The sequence below is a fragment of the Exophiala spinifera genome, assembly GCF_000836115.1.
Source record: "Exophiala spinifera strain CBS 89968 unplaced genomic scaffold supercont1.1, whole genome shotgun sequence".
NCBI classification, from domain to species: domain Eukaryota; kingdom Fungi; phylum Ascomycota; class Eurotiomycetes; order Chaetothyriales; family Herpotrichiellaceae; genus Exophiala; species Exophiala spinifera.
In genome coordinates this window covers 2,815,376-2,831,294 of record NW_015622513.1, presented here as the reverse complement: position 1 = coordinate 2,831,294, position 15,919 = coordinate 2,815,376, and the positions used below count along the sequence as shown (strand labels likewise).

General features: G+C 50.6%; 6 protein-coding genes across 6 annotated transcripts; 5 read left to right on the top strand and 1 right to left on the bottom strand.

Annotated features, from left to right (window-relative positions):
- Window positions 1-400: 400 nt before the first annotated feature.
- Window positions 401-5,770, top strand: PV08_01061 (uncharacterized protein; the record flags this gene model as incomplete). The annotated part of the gene is made up of 2 exons (XM_016375426.1): window positions 401-4,735; window positions 4,784-5,770. The coding sequence occupies 2 exons, from the start codon at window positions 401-403 to the stop codon at window positions 5,768-5,770; spliced, it is 5,322 nt and encodes a 1,773-aa protein (XP_016240702.1).
- A 1,636-nt stretch (window positions 5,771-7,406) lies between these two features.
- PV08_01060 (uncharacterized protein) lies at window positions 7,407-7,799 on the top strand (the record flags this gene model as incomplete). Its single annotated transcript, XM_016375425.1, has 1 exon — window positions 7,407-7,799. The coding sequence occupies one exon, from the start codon at window positions 7,407-7,409 to the stop codon at window positions 7,797-7,799; it is 393 nt and encodes a 130-aa protein (XP_016240701.1).
- Window positions 7,800-8,918: 1,119 nt separating this feature from the next.
- Window positions 8,919-9,755, top strand: PV08_01059 (uncharacterized protein; the record flags this gene model as incomplete). Its single annotated transcript, XM_016375424.1, has 1 exon — window positions 8,919-9,755. The coding sequence occupies one exon, from the start codon at window positions 8,919-8,921 to the stop codon at window positions 9,753-9,755; it is 837 nt and encodes a 278-aa protein (XP_016240700.1).
- Window positions 9,756-10,490: 735 nt separating this feature from the next.
- On the top strand, window positions 10,491-12,910 carry PV08_01058 (uncharacterized protein; the record flags this gene model as incomplete). The annotated part of the gene is made up of 8 exons (XM_016375423.1): window positions 10,491-10,880; window positions 10,934-10,952; window positions 11,009-11,206; window positions 11,259-11,557; window positions 11,619-11,825; window positions 11,881-12,395; window positions 12,448-12,760; window positions 12,824-12,910. The coding sequence occupies 8 exons, from the start codon at window positions 10,491-10,493 to the stop codon at window positions 12,908-12,910; spliced, it is 2,028 nt and encodes a 675-aa protein (XP_016240699.1).
- A 104-nt stretch (window positions 12,911-13,014) lies between these two features.
- On the bottom strand, window positions 13,015-13,718 carry PV08_01057 (uncharacterized protein; the record flags this gene model as incomplete). Its single annotated transcript, XM_016375422.1, has 2 exons — window positions 13,015-13,480; window positions 13,546-13,718. 2 exons carry the CDS (start codon window positions 13,716-13,718, stop codon window positions 13,015-13,017), a joined length of 639 nt encoding a protein of 212 aa, XP_016240698.1.
- Window positions 13,719-14,212: 494 nt separating this feature from the next.
- PV08_01056 (uncharacterized protein) lies at window positions 14,213-15,906 on the top strand (the record flags this gene model as incomplete). The annotated part of the gene is made up of 2 exons (XM_016375421.1): window positions 14,213-15,016; window positions 15,070-15,906. 2 exons carry the CDS (start codon window positions 14,213-14,215, stop codon window positions 15,904-15,906), a joined length of 1,641 nt encoding a protein of 546 aa, XP_016240697.1.
- Between the last annotated feature and the right edge of the window lie 13 nt (window positions 15,907-15,919).

Sequence of the window (15,919 nt, the reverse complement as noted above, 5' to 3'; positions counted from 1 at the left end):
CCATTCCACGCTGACTGCACTATTGACAGCCTGCGACACTCGTTCTCGTTCCTTGCCAGCACTCACTCACTCTACGTTGCCTTGCCCGGAACTACTATCTTCTCGACATGGACACGGGTACCAGGCAATCCAGCTTCATCCCCGCCTCCTAACACTCTCGCTACCGCCGCATGCTCTTGAGCTGAAAGGCATCCTCGCCCGGGCTGCCTTGCGACCACACACTCCATCATTATCATTGTTACCACAGCGGATGAGCCAGTCCAGTCAGCCCGACCGTCTTGTGGCCAAGTGACTTCTGCCAGCTCGAGCCGTCGAATATGCGCACCGACTTCGCGCTCGAAGTCTGCGTTGATCTTCTCCCTTCCTCTCGCGCCAGTCTGGCTCTGCTGCGGCACTGATCATGGCCAGCTACCAGAACGGACAGTCCTATTACCCCCAGAACAACCACCCTGCGTCCGGCCAGAACGTACCGTACGGTTCGCAGCCCGCCTATTCCTCACGCCCTCTTGAGCGCACTTCAAGTTTCGATGCGGGAGACGATGAGCGGATGTTTGGGGGAGGCCAGGCGCAGGTGCAGCCCGCTCAAGGATATTCAGCATATACTGCGTCGACTGGAACGAGTCCGCATACACACAGAACGCAGTCTACTGCCACATTCAGTTCATCTTCGACTCCGTACAGGACAAACACGCAACATACGGCGCTTGGAGGATATCAGCATCAATACCAGCAACCGGCGGTCCCGGCTCATCAGCCCTATAACCCTGCCCAGTATCAACAGCAACAGCAACAACATTCGACCTACAACCCCCAAGGATATGCCACCTCGCCATCTTCCTCTTACTCTACAAGCACGTACCAGCCTTACGTGCCAGCCGCATATGGAGAACAGAACATCAACCGGCAGAATACAGGGTACAACAGCTACGGCTATTACGATGTAAATTCCCAAGTGAACTATCCTACTTCTGCGTCGCAACCTCCACCTCCTCCTCCCCGTCCTGATCAGCCAGCCGTTTACCAAAGTTTCCAAGCGTACAACGCCTATGCGCACGATGCGCCACAGGCTCACGCCGGCCGTCATCACAGCTCATCTTCCACTGGCCAGAGTCAATCGGGGTATTCCCCTCCGGCACCCGCCCCTCCACCACACAATGCGTCGTTGCTGGACCGACGACATTCACGTTCAACGAGTATACAAGACGAGAGATTTTCGCATGGGACAGGGCTATCAGCACCGTATCAAGATGCATACTCACTACCGGATGTTGAACGTCATGCTTCCTTCGCGAGCCGAATGAGCAATCAATCCGTGTCACCACAGCCGTCCATACCAACTCCGCCGAGCAGAAACCCTTCCAATGCGTCTCCCCAGCGCACAGGAACTAATCGACACCCTCAGGGCCGATCTCTTCCCGGCGTACCATCAGAATCAGACTCTGACAATGACTATTTCCGTTCAACCGAAACCCCAAATGTTGCACAGCGCGGTTCATCCCCAGCAGCTTACGATGATCTGATGCACCATCTCGATGAGGCCATTGGAGGTACCTCATTGCATACAAGGTCTGCGAGTGCTCAAAGGTATCGAAATTCGAGAGACGGAGCTGTAGAGGGCATGTTTCCGCAACAGCCTTCTCCACAGCCTCGCCTATCCCCGGATGAAGTTCCCACCCATCTCAACGGAGCGATTGCGTCGACCGGTGACACCTACATCAACTATGGAGCTTTCACCGATGATAGTGATGCCGAAGCGGCAGCAGGTCTTGCCGCTATGCAAGCTCTAGATGAACAGGAAAGAGCCGAAGATGCTCGTAGACACAGCGGTTCAGCAACATTATTTCCTAGTCAACCTCGTTCAGATGGGGGTGCCGCACGACCTTTATCCCGGGAGCAGAGCAGTGACAGTGATTACACTGGCTATGATCTCAGTTCTGCTGGTGGCGGCTATCTCCCCGATTTGTCGTACGGTGAATCGGCAACGTCAAATTATGCAGCTGCAGCTTCGATGCCTCAAAGCGAGCTTTACAGCAGACTAAACAACCGTATGAATTCGGCACGAAGCTCCGGAGTGTCCTCGGAGGGGCGCGAATCGCAGACAAGTGGTTACGAGATGTTACCGCCGATTGACACACTTCGTTCTTACCCTGCAGTCCCCAATGTTGCACGCGTAGACACCGGAGGAACAGGTGGTCTTACAGAACCAAGTCCACATCCCAGACGACTGAGCTACGAAGATGGTGACGAAGGTGTATTTGTTGATTCAGATGTTGGCGGAAGATCTGGTGACACTAGTCCCTCCAGGGACTCGATTCCAGATTTGTTCTTCCATCCTGGCATGAGCCAACAACGACCGCTGCCTCCACCTCCCTCGCATTCGGATCCTGGTCGGATACCTCATCTCATGCCTACAGGCACGTATACACAGCAAAGCCGGTTTTCCCAGTACGCTGAGACGAACAGACAAAGCTATCCAGCGGCGCCTGATGCATACTCGAATGCTTTGCTCAGCCCAACAACTGTGCCAAGGTCAACTTCCTTGTCTAGTACTCGAAGTGCGCCTCGTGTGGAATATCCAATTCGATCCAAAACAGACGCAGATCGTCAAAAAGCACTGCGACAACAAGGACGACCAGTTTCAGACTTGTATGATATTGCCAGCCCACAGTCAGCTGCATTGGACCTTCCAACTCTCCCACGAAAACGATACAACCCTGCCAAGCTTACCGCTGATCAATTTAAGAAATGCTCAGAGCCATGGGCGTTGAGCTCCATTGTGACATGGATTAGAGATTTGGCCGAAGAGGAAGTTGATCTGAAGGAACACCACATTGCTGAGGGCATTATTGCTCTTTTCATGAACAAGGTGCCGACAATGTACGTCACAGAAGCCGAGGTACTGGGGGAAAGGGTAGTAAGGGAGATGCTTGCCGCCAACGCATTGGTCAGAGAAGAAGAATGGGTCAAATTTGGCCCCGGGACCACATCAGGTGTTCTTTATCAATTGACAGGGTCCGGATGCTACTCCTCCAAGCTTCATCTTAACCAAACCAGGGGAAGATGCTACTCCTACCACTGCATGAGGACTCTGAGGAAGGTCGATCTAGACACTTTGCCTGAGGAGAAAAAGTCTGAAGATTGGGCCACATTTTACAAGCTGAAAAAGGAAGATATCGAAAGCCACGAGAAAAAAGAAATCGAGCGACAGAATGTGCTTCATGAGATCGTTACCAGTGAAGATCTTTATATCAGTCAGCTCGATGTTCTGCGCGTCCTCTACCGTGACAGACTTTCGACAGCACAGCCACCTATTGTGCCCTCCAAGAAACTACCGAACTTCCTGATAGAGGTTTTCGGTGGCGTTGACAAGGTTAAGAAAGTCAACCAAGACTACCTCTTAGGCCAGCTCAAATACCGACAGACAGAACAAGGTCCGTGGATTGTGGGATTCAGCGACATCTTCCGTGAATGGATCAGAAAAGCTCGGCCCGTGTACGTGGAGTACGCTTCTAATTTTCCTCGAGCCGACTACCTAATGCGACGTGAAGCCGAACGGAATTTCCATTTCAAGAACTTCCTTGATCAAGCTCGAGATGACAAACGGTCTAATCGTTTGGGGTGGGACAATTACTTGAAAGCCCCCATCACGAGACTGCAGCGTTACAGCCTGTTGCTATCAACCGTCCAGAAGAATATGCTGAAAGAGTCGGAAGAGAAGAACAACCTTGCCTATGCGCTGGATGAAATCCGTGCGGCCACCTACGAGTGCGATGCCAAGTTTGCCGAAATGACCAAGAAGATGGAATTGATCGAGATGCAGACCAAGTTACGACTTCGACCCCCAATGGAGAAGGAAGTTGAGCTCAACCTCGACCATCTGGGTCGCGAGATCATCTTTCGGGGTGAACTACAACGAGCCGGTGGCAAAGGCTTCCAATGGGTTGACACTCATGCAATTCTTTTTGACCACTATCTGGTGCTTGCGAAGCCTCTCTACCGAGACCGGAAAGAAGGCTATTACGACGTCTCGAAGGTGCCTATCCCAATGGACTTGCTCGTCTTAGAAAGTGCCACAGATCCTGCTGTAGTGAAATCTTCCGTCAAGGGCATCGGTGCGGTTACAACGACTGTCGTCCCTCGAGGCGCCACAGCAGCAGATACTCGACTTAATCGGGCGCAGTCGTCTTCTAGCGGAGGTCCGGGTACCTTGGCGCATCAGACCACTAGCTTGTCAATAGGATCTGGAAGCGCCAGCCAGTCTATGGTCCCAATCACGACATTGGATTCCGCGAGCTCGAAGGAGGAAAAGATTATGTATCCTTTCCGCATCAAGCATCTTGGCAAGACTGAGACATACACTCTGTACGCTCCTACGGCGCAGAATCGACAAGACTGGTGCGAAGCCATAATCCAAGCCAAGACGAGACACGCGGAGGCGCTCTTCTCTCAAAATGCTGAGCCGTTCAAGCTCCGTGTGTTGGCCGACACCGCTTTTGGCTATGAAGGTATATCGTATCCTGGGAAGCAGATCAAGATCCGTGGTACGCCACTCGATCGAGCGATCCAGGAAGCTGAGAAGAAGTTTGAGGGACAAGGACGGCCAGCACCTGTGTGTAGAGCTCCAGTCAACTGTGCAACTGTGTTCAACCAACCTTATGGTAGACTCATGTGTGCGGTTGGGACGGATTATGGCGTGTACATCTCCGAGTATCAAAATTCTCGGGGATGGATTAGGGTGAGATGCATGGTTTTGCGTTTGGAGGATTTTACTGACATATTTCAGGCCATCCAGATGCAACGCGTGACACAAATCTCGGTGCTTGAGGAATTTAACTTGTTCTTGCTCATCTCCGACAAAGTCTTGATTGCATATCACTTGGACGTAGTTTGTCCACCATCAGGTCTTCCTGTTTCCCACACCGATACATCAAGTCGCAAAGCACCTCAGAAGCTCTCTGGCTCGAAAGACGTTGGCTTCTTTGTGTCTGGTAGGATGAAGGAGCGCACTTTGGTCTTCTACAAGAAGAGGGACGGTATTGTGTCGACGTTCAAAGTTCTTGAGCCAGTCTTGCAAAAGAGCACGACCAGTCGATCACGCTTTTTACCATCTGCATCGCGCCGAGGTCAAACGGAATTTTTTAGAGAGTATGATGAATTCTACATCCCAGCTGAGTGCTACAGCCTCAACCTGTTCCAGTCGAGCTTGGCGATATCAACGGCAAGAGGGGTGGAAGTATTGACATTGGAGAAGAAACAGACCTGGAGTGTACCCAACTTGAGGAGCGAACAACCCGAGACTCAGGCTCATCTGAGTTCCATCGCCAGTCGTATCAAAGACCTGAAACCGCTGGGTATGTTCAGACTCGGAGAAGCAGAGTTTTTGGTTACGTTTGAAGAATGTGCCGTGTACGTCAACAAACACGGTGACATTTCCCGTGGAGTGGTAATGGAGTTTGTGGGTCGAGCCAAGTCGGCGTGTCTCTACGCGCAATACTTGATCCTGGTGGATGACGATTTTGTCGAGATTCGAGATGCGCAGAATGGCAGACTCAAGCAGGTCATAGTCGGGAAAGACATCAAATTATTGGATGATGGTGGTGGCGGCGGTGGTGGTGCTCAGACGCAAGCTGCGTTAGGAGGTGGGATTAACGGATTGGGACTGAAGAATTTTGGAACCGCACCACGAATGCCGAAGCTGGTGCTACAACATCCGGAACACGAAAAGAGTCACGTTCTTGTCGAGTTACTGTTGACGACAGAGACGGAGTAGAGAGCGCCTTGTCTTCACGGCAACTCTGAGGAGGGCTTCCTACCAGGCGTTACTCGTCACTAAATGAGGGGACGACTGGGCCGTCTTGATGACTATTTTTGTTTGTATGAAAGAAGGAATTCGGATGAGGACATTTCAGGAAGCGCACGATTGAACGACATTGGACTATGGTTGCTACTGGTGATGGCACTACTCATGGGTGGTGAGTGGTATTATATGGGATACATGAATAGCAAGAATACCATTTTTGGCCGTCATGTAGGTATGTTATGATGAGATTGGTCAGGAAAACTACCCAGTCAGGTAGGTAGGTAATAATGATGCCTGAAGGTCATTTCTTTTGGAAAGTACTTCGTATAACACATGAGGATTTCTAAGACATCTGTACGGAGGGTAATGCGGGGAGATGTCTGGCCTGCTACAGAGGAAGGATATGATAGAATGACGTAGAGGCAGAGTAGATTACAGCTCACTACGCTGGCTGTACGAAGTATGGATAGATAGGTACAATACAGTAGGTAAAGGTGTACGAGTTCGGGTATCGCTATAACTCGGCGGCCGGTGGAACGGACGGGTAGACACAGGGGACGAAGTACAGTAGGTACAGTAGTTGGCCCACCTGCGAGGGGAAAGGATTTTCTTCTGTACGGAGTACGAGGAGTGAGAGAGGTATCACTGCTTGGTCTCGTACTTGGCTGACACATTACCATGGTGTAAGGTGATCAATGGCCAATTGTCAACAATACCTGATACAACACCCTCAGGTGTTTAAGGCCACCCGTCACAGGGATCGATGAATCGGTGGCTGTCAGAGGCTCAAAGGGTGATTGATTGCTTTATAAGCCTGCCCAGAGTACGCAGTGTCCGTATATGCCTCAACTGTGGTACTTGTGTCTACCCGGAGTGTTGTGCAAGTACTCCTGAGGGTGGGCGGCGATAGGGGATAACCACCTGGTTGGAAGGGCTCGGGGGATCCCAAGGCGTTCGGGCCTTGATTCTAGCCGCCTACCTTGGTTGCTTTGTAGAGTCTTCGTTATCTACCTAAGTTAGTGGTATTTAGTGCACCAGTACTGGCTCTGAGAGTAGTCGAAGGGTGGCTCGTGCTTGGCCTTCGGGGACGGAGAGATGTATTGATGCGAGAGACGGCGGGGGTACTCCACTTGACAGGTTCCTGTACCTTTGGTAGGATGTACGAGTAACTCGCTCGTACAGTATTGAGAGAATTCGATCGTGCTTCGTGTGAAAGTGATGAGTAGATACTACTCCGTACCCATCAGGCTATTGTAGGTAGCAGTCACTCGGTGCCACATGTCTACCTGACTGACTAATTTAGTACCTTGTATTCACACTGGTCAAGGGTTATTATTATTATATATAGTCTTTCCTTGCACCGTTCACTTCGACGAGACACACCATCAACGGCATCAACAAGCGAGAAAAGCCACCACATCTGACTTTCACCGTCGGTGTGTCTATCTTGACGATTTATCGCAATTGCAACATATACAAGGCATCAGCACTTCCGCAGCAACGACATTACAATATCTATCAGCACCACTACTTAGTGGACCGACGTTACAAAGTACAGAAGACACAGCACCGTCGACCGATTGAAGAAATTTAGAAAAAGACCACAATGTCTGCACAGTCACATCCGTTCTTCTACAACACAAGTCTCGCCCTCAGCGTCTTCCCAATGTTGTTCGGCATCAACGCCATGTTGAGACCCGACTCCCATCTCCGAGCTCTGGGCTTCCCACTCCACACTGAACCGACCGCGAAGAAACTCAATCTCGCGTTGATGCGCATCTGGAGCATCAGGAACCTCTCTGTCGGGTTCTTGCTCGCTTTGATCTGGAACACGGGCGACGAGAAGTTGATGGCCAAGGCGCTCGGTGCGGGAATGGCCATGGCGACCACGGATGGCTTCGTGAGTAGGTTGCTCATTGGAGGCGGCGAGACTCAGCATTGGATCTTCCCGCCTGTCTTGGGGGTTGTGATTGCTGGGCTCTATGGGTGGTTTGATTAGGTGAGGTCGTGATGAGACCGTCATAATGACGAGGTATCAGCAAGCACAAGGGACAGGAGTGATGAGAAATACAAAGGGGAATCAGTGAAGCATGTTAATATGGCATACATGGGAAAGGGTAACTGGAAGGATGTATACATTACGGATTGCTTTTTATTTGTGGAAGTAAGCGCCAATGTCAATGTCAGGGTACGTGCTGCTTGGACGGATAGCGGGCAGCTCTGGTTTTACGATGGTCTTGAGCATTTTGAACTTAAATAGTCTTCAACATTTTATAATGCGGCCCTGGTTCGATCTGATATTTGAACAGTGCGATAATCGTGTGTCTTGCCACTGCTGGCGCGACCTTGATCAAGCTACTCCGTACTGTACATACCTCTCCCGAAGATGAGTGGAAGACACAAAAGCCTTGATTGCTTTTCCCAGGTCTCCTTTGTTGAACTTTCAGTCGTATCGAATAATTACTCTTTGCTAAAATGAGAACACAATGACTGTATTGCAAGAATGAGGTCGTACCTTTCTGGGGTAGTGGGGACTATCGGAGCTTCACCTTACCGTCTGCTGACTTTTACTTTGTCTCTCCCCAGCTCCGACAGGAAGACACCGACCTTGAAGGGAGCGATGTCCTTGTATACCACTCTTCTTGTCCGAGCCGAAGTCAACACCTCAGCCCATTTATGTTGCTCCCCCTTTCCTTTGTGAACCAGTTCGCTATTGGACTTGAGGTACAATTTTGAGCAATCACGAACGGTCAATGCATGCCTATCAACCCGGCTTAATGCTATCCGAAGTGTGTTCTTCATCCTCGAGCCTGACCCGCACCTGAGATTGCCACTTCTGGAGCGTCGGAAGAGCATCGTGTGATTGTCGGTTGGAGGAAGTGTCCGCGATCTGGATTCGGAATGGCCTCATCCTACCCTCCTACGGCCCCGTCGTGGGACGCTATAGTTAAAGCGTACCCACGCATTCGGATTATGTACCCCGTTGCGATCCTCAAGTGGTTTAAATTCAAGTCGATTCTCAACACTTAAACACTTCCCCCTTCAATATTTGACCGTTGTACAGTTGGTCTCGTAATACGGAGGTAGCATCACCAATCTTGCTCCCTTAACGAGTCCAATGGAGAACACCAAGAATAGCCTTGAAGTTCCAGGCGCCACACTTTATTACGAGGTTGTTGGCAATGGACCATTGCTTCTATGCATTTCCGGTGGAAGCGGATCGGCCGATTACTGGAGGCCACTGGTGAACCAGCTCAAAGACAACTTCACTGTGGCCATCTACGACCGCCGCGGGTTCTCACGGAGCTACCTCTCCGCAACCGTTGACCAGGACTACGAGCATCGAATTGAGACAGATGCCGATGATGCCTCGGCCCTCATAAAGTACCTCTCACCAGCGGAACAACCAGTCAAGATTCTTGCCAACAGTTCAGGAGCTGTCGTGTCGTTAGTACTTCTCCTCCGCCATCCCGACTTGGTCGATACCTTGGTCTGCCACGAACCGCCAGCCCTCAAAGTTCTCCCAGACCGGGAAGACTTGACGGCAAAACAGCTGGATATTTATCAAACCTACCGTCGGTCGGGAATTCCTGCGGCTCTGAAGAAATTTGCCGCATTGTACAAGGTCAAGGATGCAGAGTTTCCGATTTTCCAGGCATCAATGGACGCCCGTCGAGGACCATTTGTAGGACAGAACTCCATATATTGGTTTGAGCGCGAAATTCCAGTCTATCCACTACAAGACTTCGACTTGCAAGCGTTGGCAAAGTACAAGAAGAAACTGATTCTCGCTGCTGGGGAGGACACAGATCCGAGTGCTCCTCACTACCGGGCAAACGAATCTCTCGCAAAGATATGCGCAAAAGAACTGACAATAGTTCCTGGTGGTCACACCGGGTTTGCGACCCATCCTGTTGAATGGGCAGAGGCGCTGATAAAGATTGCTCCACCATAGCTCCTGAATGTCACACTCGGTATATCCGTGCTGGGAGCCTGTCATGTCATAAGAATCAAGCTTGACCTCGGTGTATTTGGTCTGCCTGCCCTCCCGTTTTTGATGAAGAAGTTATGCAGTTGATTTAGCGAGAGCGAACGCGTCTCGACGGGCACAAATCCAAGCAGTAGAATTGATCCCGGCCCGGAATCTTGCCAAGACCCCGTCAAGCTCCTATTGGTACGTGAACTCCGTGTCACCTCAGGAGTTCGGAGTTGTCGTAGTTGTCGCAGATGCACTGCAAGTTAGATGCAGACAGACAGAGAGTAGAGAGTTGATTCTATCCCTAGACGGTATTTGCAGGTATGCAAGGTATGCGATGAATATTCCTACAAGCTTGGTTGCTTCACTCCAAGTCCACTATTCTACTTCCAGCGGCGTGATCTGGACAACACGCTCGCTCTTGAAGAGGTGTTTCAATGGAAGGCCCTAAACGGAGTCTTGCTTGTAACAACTGTCGACTACGCAAAATCAGATGTGAGTATTGAGACAAGGCATGACCTGGGAGCGACTTTCACTCACTCTGCTTTCCTATATGCTAGGCAGTCGAACAGAGCCGTGCGCCGGCTGTGCGGTAAGTCTTCCAAATCGTGGATGGATACCCTCCCCTAAAGCAATGGCCAGCAACGGGGAGAAGAGTGCATCTATGCTGTCTCCAAAAGGGGCCGCCGGACACAGAGGAAGGCATATCCCATCATGTCCATGCCTGTCCACAGAGTTTTCCCAATGTCCGACAATCATGAACGGGAACCACAACTAGGGCTGCATATGGCCCATGAACGCCAGGATGTATCCATTTTTGGTTCGGCCAACGTAGCAGTACGGACTCCGGAGGGTTCATCGAATCGTCGGTGCGAATTATCTGTGCCAGGCGCAACCTCATCTAGCGGTTTGGCTGGACGTACCGGTCTGCCCGAGCAGGAACGAGGATTGCCCGAGAATCAACAGTCTTGTCAGACTCAAGCAACGCAGATTACGGCTACATCAGCCTTTGGGGCTCTCTCATCGCCTTCGAACGAGGTCGAGCCAGGGTCTACAGACGCAGGGCCCTTCGGGAAGGAAGATCTTACTCCTCCTGCTCATATAGTGAGTACTGAATACCCTTCCAAGGACATATCCACTTATCCGCGCCGGAATAGTTTCACTGGGAACATCAAGGTAAGGACTACCTTACCAATTCCCGAGTCCGAAGATACGGCACTAATGGATAATAGGCCCTGCTTCATGCTTGTCGCTTTGTTCTGCACCTGCAGCGTCTTGGGTCCGCCAGCGAACTGGAAGCTCTGACTTTACTCATGTAGCTCGGGAGCTTGTCATTGGCTGGACTCGAAGATGCAAAGTACCCAGTCGCAGCCTGCTCTTAGGACAACAGAAAGAACCGGAGGCTGACACGGCCTGGAGATATTGCACAGGTACCTCCTGCCCCTTACTCTCAGCCTTCTCAATATGAATAACTCAGTTAAGCTTACTTCGATGAATCCTTTGAATCTGTGTACGGATTTGTCGATCGTTCGGAATTTTTCCTCTATCTCAATGCTCACTTTCGCAAGGATAATAGCATAGCAAATGACCCAGCGTGGCATGCCTTGCGAAATACTGTATATGCGTCAGGGTGCCGCATAGTCTTATCCAAAGACGACTCCCTGCGCTATTCGGATATTCAGAAAGAGGCATGGAGCTACTTTCAAAACGCCATGTCGGTCCACACTGAGTTGCTTTTCACATTCACAAGCCTAATGGCAGTAAGAGCTCTCATTGCAATGGTATGTGATACCTACATTATTTACCGGCCTTCGTCGAAGTACGCTAATCCATGTCATGTAGACCTTTTTTACTGAAGGATTAGGCAGTCCTGCACTTCAGTACATGCTATGCTCGAATGCGGTGCGTTTGGCTCAGTCGAAAGGGCTCCACCGCCAGCCGGCTCCGTCCTGGCATATTGATGAAGATCAAATCAATAATCAGAGCTGGCTTTTTTGGGCAATTTTCTACAGTGAGAAAAGTCTTGCTCTTCGCACCTCTCGTCCATCGGTGAGTGCCAGGCTTCGGACTGTTTGAGGGTTACCGACAGCTAATGTCAGGCCAGGCAATTTATGATGAAGAGGTAAGCTGTCAGATTCCGACAAAGGCGATCCCTGGAAGCACAGAAGCAGATGTTTCATTATTCACATTCGTCATTAAGCATGCACAAATTGCTTCACGAATTTCTCGCCGGTTAGCGTCGTTTGGTTCTCTGCACCAGCCTAAACGGGACCTTTGGGCAATAGCTGGAGAGCTTCAAGATCAGCTTAACAGATGGAAAGAGTCATTACCTGTAGATTTACGACCCCGGCCTGCAATCCAGATGTCAAGACTACCCTCTTACTCGCAGTCCTCCAGCCCTCGCTCTCTAGCGATTCTTTCCCTTCAGCTGGGATACTATGCAAGCATCGTGGCACTCTACACGCCATTTATGAATCCCTGGATCTCAAAGGCGCTAGGGGAGAATGACGCCATACCTGAGCAAGAGTTTGAGGCGGCGACAAATGACGTTGCCGACGCCGCCCGAAACCTCATCACTCTCAGCACGCAGATTGAGGTTACCGCTGCCTCACCACAATGGTCAGGATACGTCCTACCGGCTAGCAGACTAACGCTAATCCCACCACCACAGGTCAGCCTTTACGTATCCGCTGATTGGAGTCACGAATCTGTTTATCCATATTCTCAAAGAACCAAATCTTGCGTCAGCACGAGTAGATTTGGCCCTTTTGGATGTTGCGGCCGGTCATTATGGTCGGGTTGAGCTTATCACCGAGTCAGACATGACCTTTTCGTTTGCTCGAAAGTTGGCCGAAATCGCACGTAAGGCTGTCGAGAAAGCTTCTGTTTCTGCAGAAGGAAAGGGTGTTGAAAACGGTGGTAACCACGAAGTAAGAGAAGAGCGTGATGACGAAAACCTCGATTCAACGCTCAACTGGCCACAAGTAAGTGTTTACAACTCTGGAGTGATATTTGTTGAGCAGAGCGCATGTTAATTGTCTTAGCAGACCGAAGACTGGGTCAATATGGACTTCACACTGGAAGATTGGTCATTCTTACAGCCAATGTTGGTAGACGACTTTTTGAATCTGTAGATAAAACATAAAGTATTCGTCTTCCCAAAACGAAGATCAACTGGTCAGGTCTACGTTTCTTGGACTTCCTGTGGATGTCTTTCTATGTTCCCCTGCGCACAATGCTAATCATCAAGCCAACCAAAGTGCCTTTCCATGGTCTCTTTTACAGATTCCGGCCTGTCTGTACCGGGAAGGTCTTGATTGATGGTTAAATTTGAAAGACCGAGGACCCAACTCGTAATCCCGTAGCTCTTCCTCGAACCCGGGAGCGGCCCTGTCGATGGCATTTTGTTCGAAGGAAAGTCGGCTACCAGCTTGTCATTATCGTAGATTGCCTCAAAGCTCAACATGTACCAGCGGTTGTCGTCCCTTTCGAGGCGTGAGATGAAACGCACGTAGGACGTTAGTGTATATGAGCCATCCTCGATGACGACGCCAATTCGAAGCTCGCCGCTCGATTCTGACACAGCCTTGTCACGGCGAGAGTTGAAGTGGATTTCGACAGGCGTGATACCGTGGCTTCCCTGAACGCCCCGCGCGCTCGTCTCCTCCGAGCCGCTGACGAAGCCGTCGATATCCCCGTTGTACCTGGTGCAGAAAGGGCTCTCGTCAGCGAGTCTCGTTGGGAGGTGGTGGGAACTGGGCCCATTTACCATGAAATGTTGACCACCGTCTTTGTTGCATTTGGGTGGTAGCACTTTCGCAGCCCTGCCCAGTTTGCCGTGTCACGATAGTATCTCTCTCGGACGAGAAGGTCTTTGATCTCTATGAGATCAATGAATCGATCTTGTCGGTCGTCAATTTTGGGGATCACGTTTGTGATCATGGTTGTAGTTGCTGATCCGGAGTGTCTAGAGAAGACAAGCCACAAAACGGTGATGGTGATGAGGCTTACCATTGTTGAAGCACTAAGACCTTTGAGATGTGAGTGAACCACGAGCCCCGAGGGGTTCTTTTCCAATACACGCCGCTCCGTAGTCAGTCCACGGACTTCGGGGACCCGGATTTATTACAGGGATTATCAGAAGTGTCAACGGCGGAGAATCTCCCCTGGAAGTCGGACGCGTGGGACAAAGGTTCGGATTCCACTCCAGACTACTGTTGCCCCCGGATTCTTTGTCGAACGCCTTCTTGGCGATGCCTACTTTCTGACCATATAATGAGAATTAAAGGATGGAGCTGGAATCTCAGATAAAGTGGAGTCCTGAAGTATCCAAATCTAGATGGCCCCGAAATGCCACAGGAGCGCTCGTTGATTTTCACTATCGAATAGGGCATCCCCGTGTCTTCTCGAGTAGGCATATGGTCCGGATTACCAACATGGCTGAAGATGAGAAACCAATATTCGCTTTGATTGTCGGGGGTGGGCCGATCGGAATCACGACCGCACTTGCGCTCGCTCGTTTTGGATATCGAAGTCTTGTTCTTGAACGACATGCCGAAAGACTGGGACAGCCAAAGGCTCATTTCCTCAATTCCCGGACACTGGAGATATACCGGCAACTAGGACTGGATATGTCACCTTTGAGGAAATGCGGTCTTCAACCTGATGAAGCTGACGCTGTACGGTTTGTCTCTTCTATGACCGGGGTTGAGTTTGGTTTCATAGATTTCAGACAAAATGAGGACCAGGTAATCTCTCCGGAAGTACCGTTCAACGTGGCACAACCGTATCTCGAGGATGTGCTCCTGAGTGCCGCCCTGGCAACCGGCAAAGTTGAATATCGACGGATGTATGAGTGGAAGGACTGCACGGAGTCGGTCGAAGGTCTCATACTTTCTGAAGTCCTACGCCGGACGCCGAACACTACCATCACGATCAAAAGCAAATATCTGATAGCATGCGACGGGGCGAACTCCAGAGCTCGAGAAAAGCTCGATATCAAATTCGGACCTGCGCTTGGTGGCCAACAGGAGATCTTGCATTATGCCTCGGTCCACTTTTCTGCGGACTTGTCTCATCTCAGGACTGGGGTTTTGTGGTTTGTTCTGAACCGTGACAAAATGGGAGTGCTAATCGCGTACGATCGAGCAAAGAGTTGGGTCTTTTTCCACCCTTACAATCCTGAGTTAACTCCCAAGGCGACTCTAACTTCGGAGTATTTTCGAGGCCTTGTCTTTGAAGTGAGTGCCAGATTGAAACAAGTAGAGAGAGAGGCTGACAATATTACTCAAAGGCAATTGGATACGGTCCGGCGGATTACAGAGAACTTGGTATTACAATATGGACAACATCTCCAAGACTTGCAGAAACGTATCGGTCGCCAAAATTGCGAAATGCCTTTCTCGCTGGAGATGCAGCCCACAGCTTTCCTCCCACAGGCGGACTCGGCGTCAATTCTGGGGTCGCGGACGTCCAGAACCTTGCTTGGAAGATTCATGCGGTCGAAGAAGGCTGGGTAAGGCCGACTTTCATCGACGACCTATCGACTGAACGACGGCCCGTTGCACTCGCCAATGCTAGACAAAGCAAAATCAACGAGGGAAAGATCTTCCGCCTAGCCTCGGCGATTTTCAAAGGGGGAAGCAAGCCAGAAGAGCTCATGGCAGACCCTGCTTCACGTCTGCGAATCCAGGAAGCGATCGATGACAATTGGGAGCACTTCCAAGCACCTAACCTTCAACTCGGCTATGTATACGGACGTGATTATATCCGCGGCCCAGCTGACTATATTAAAGAACTGGTACCCGGTGCCCGACTTGCACACTACTGGCTTTCACTTCAGGGGCGACAGGTCTCAAGCCTGGATTTGATCAGCGGAGACAAATTTGTCCTCATGACGCCCGAGGGGTTCACGGAATTGAAAGAATTTACCGTTGTTGAGACACCAGTCGTAGTGCAGCAGCTCACTCGAGACTTTGAGGACATTGATGGGAGTTGGGCAGCATTCATGGCTCAAGCAGAACCCGCATCTTCAGTTCTGGTGAGGCCAGATCAGCATATAGTCGGTCTCGTGGATTCCATCGAAGCGGCAACATCAATGCTGTCAGCCTATTTGCAATCCGCGAATTGAGAAATAAAATCAG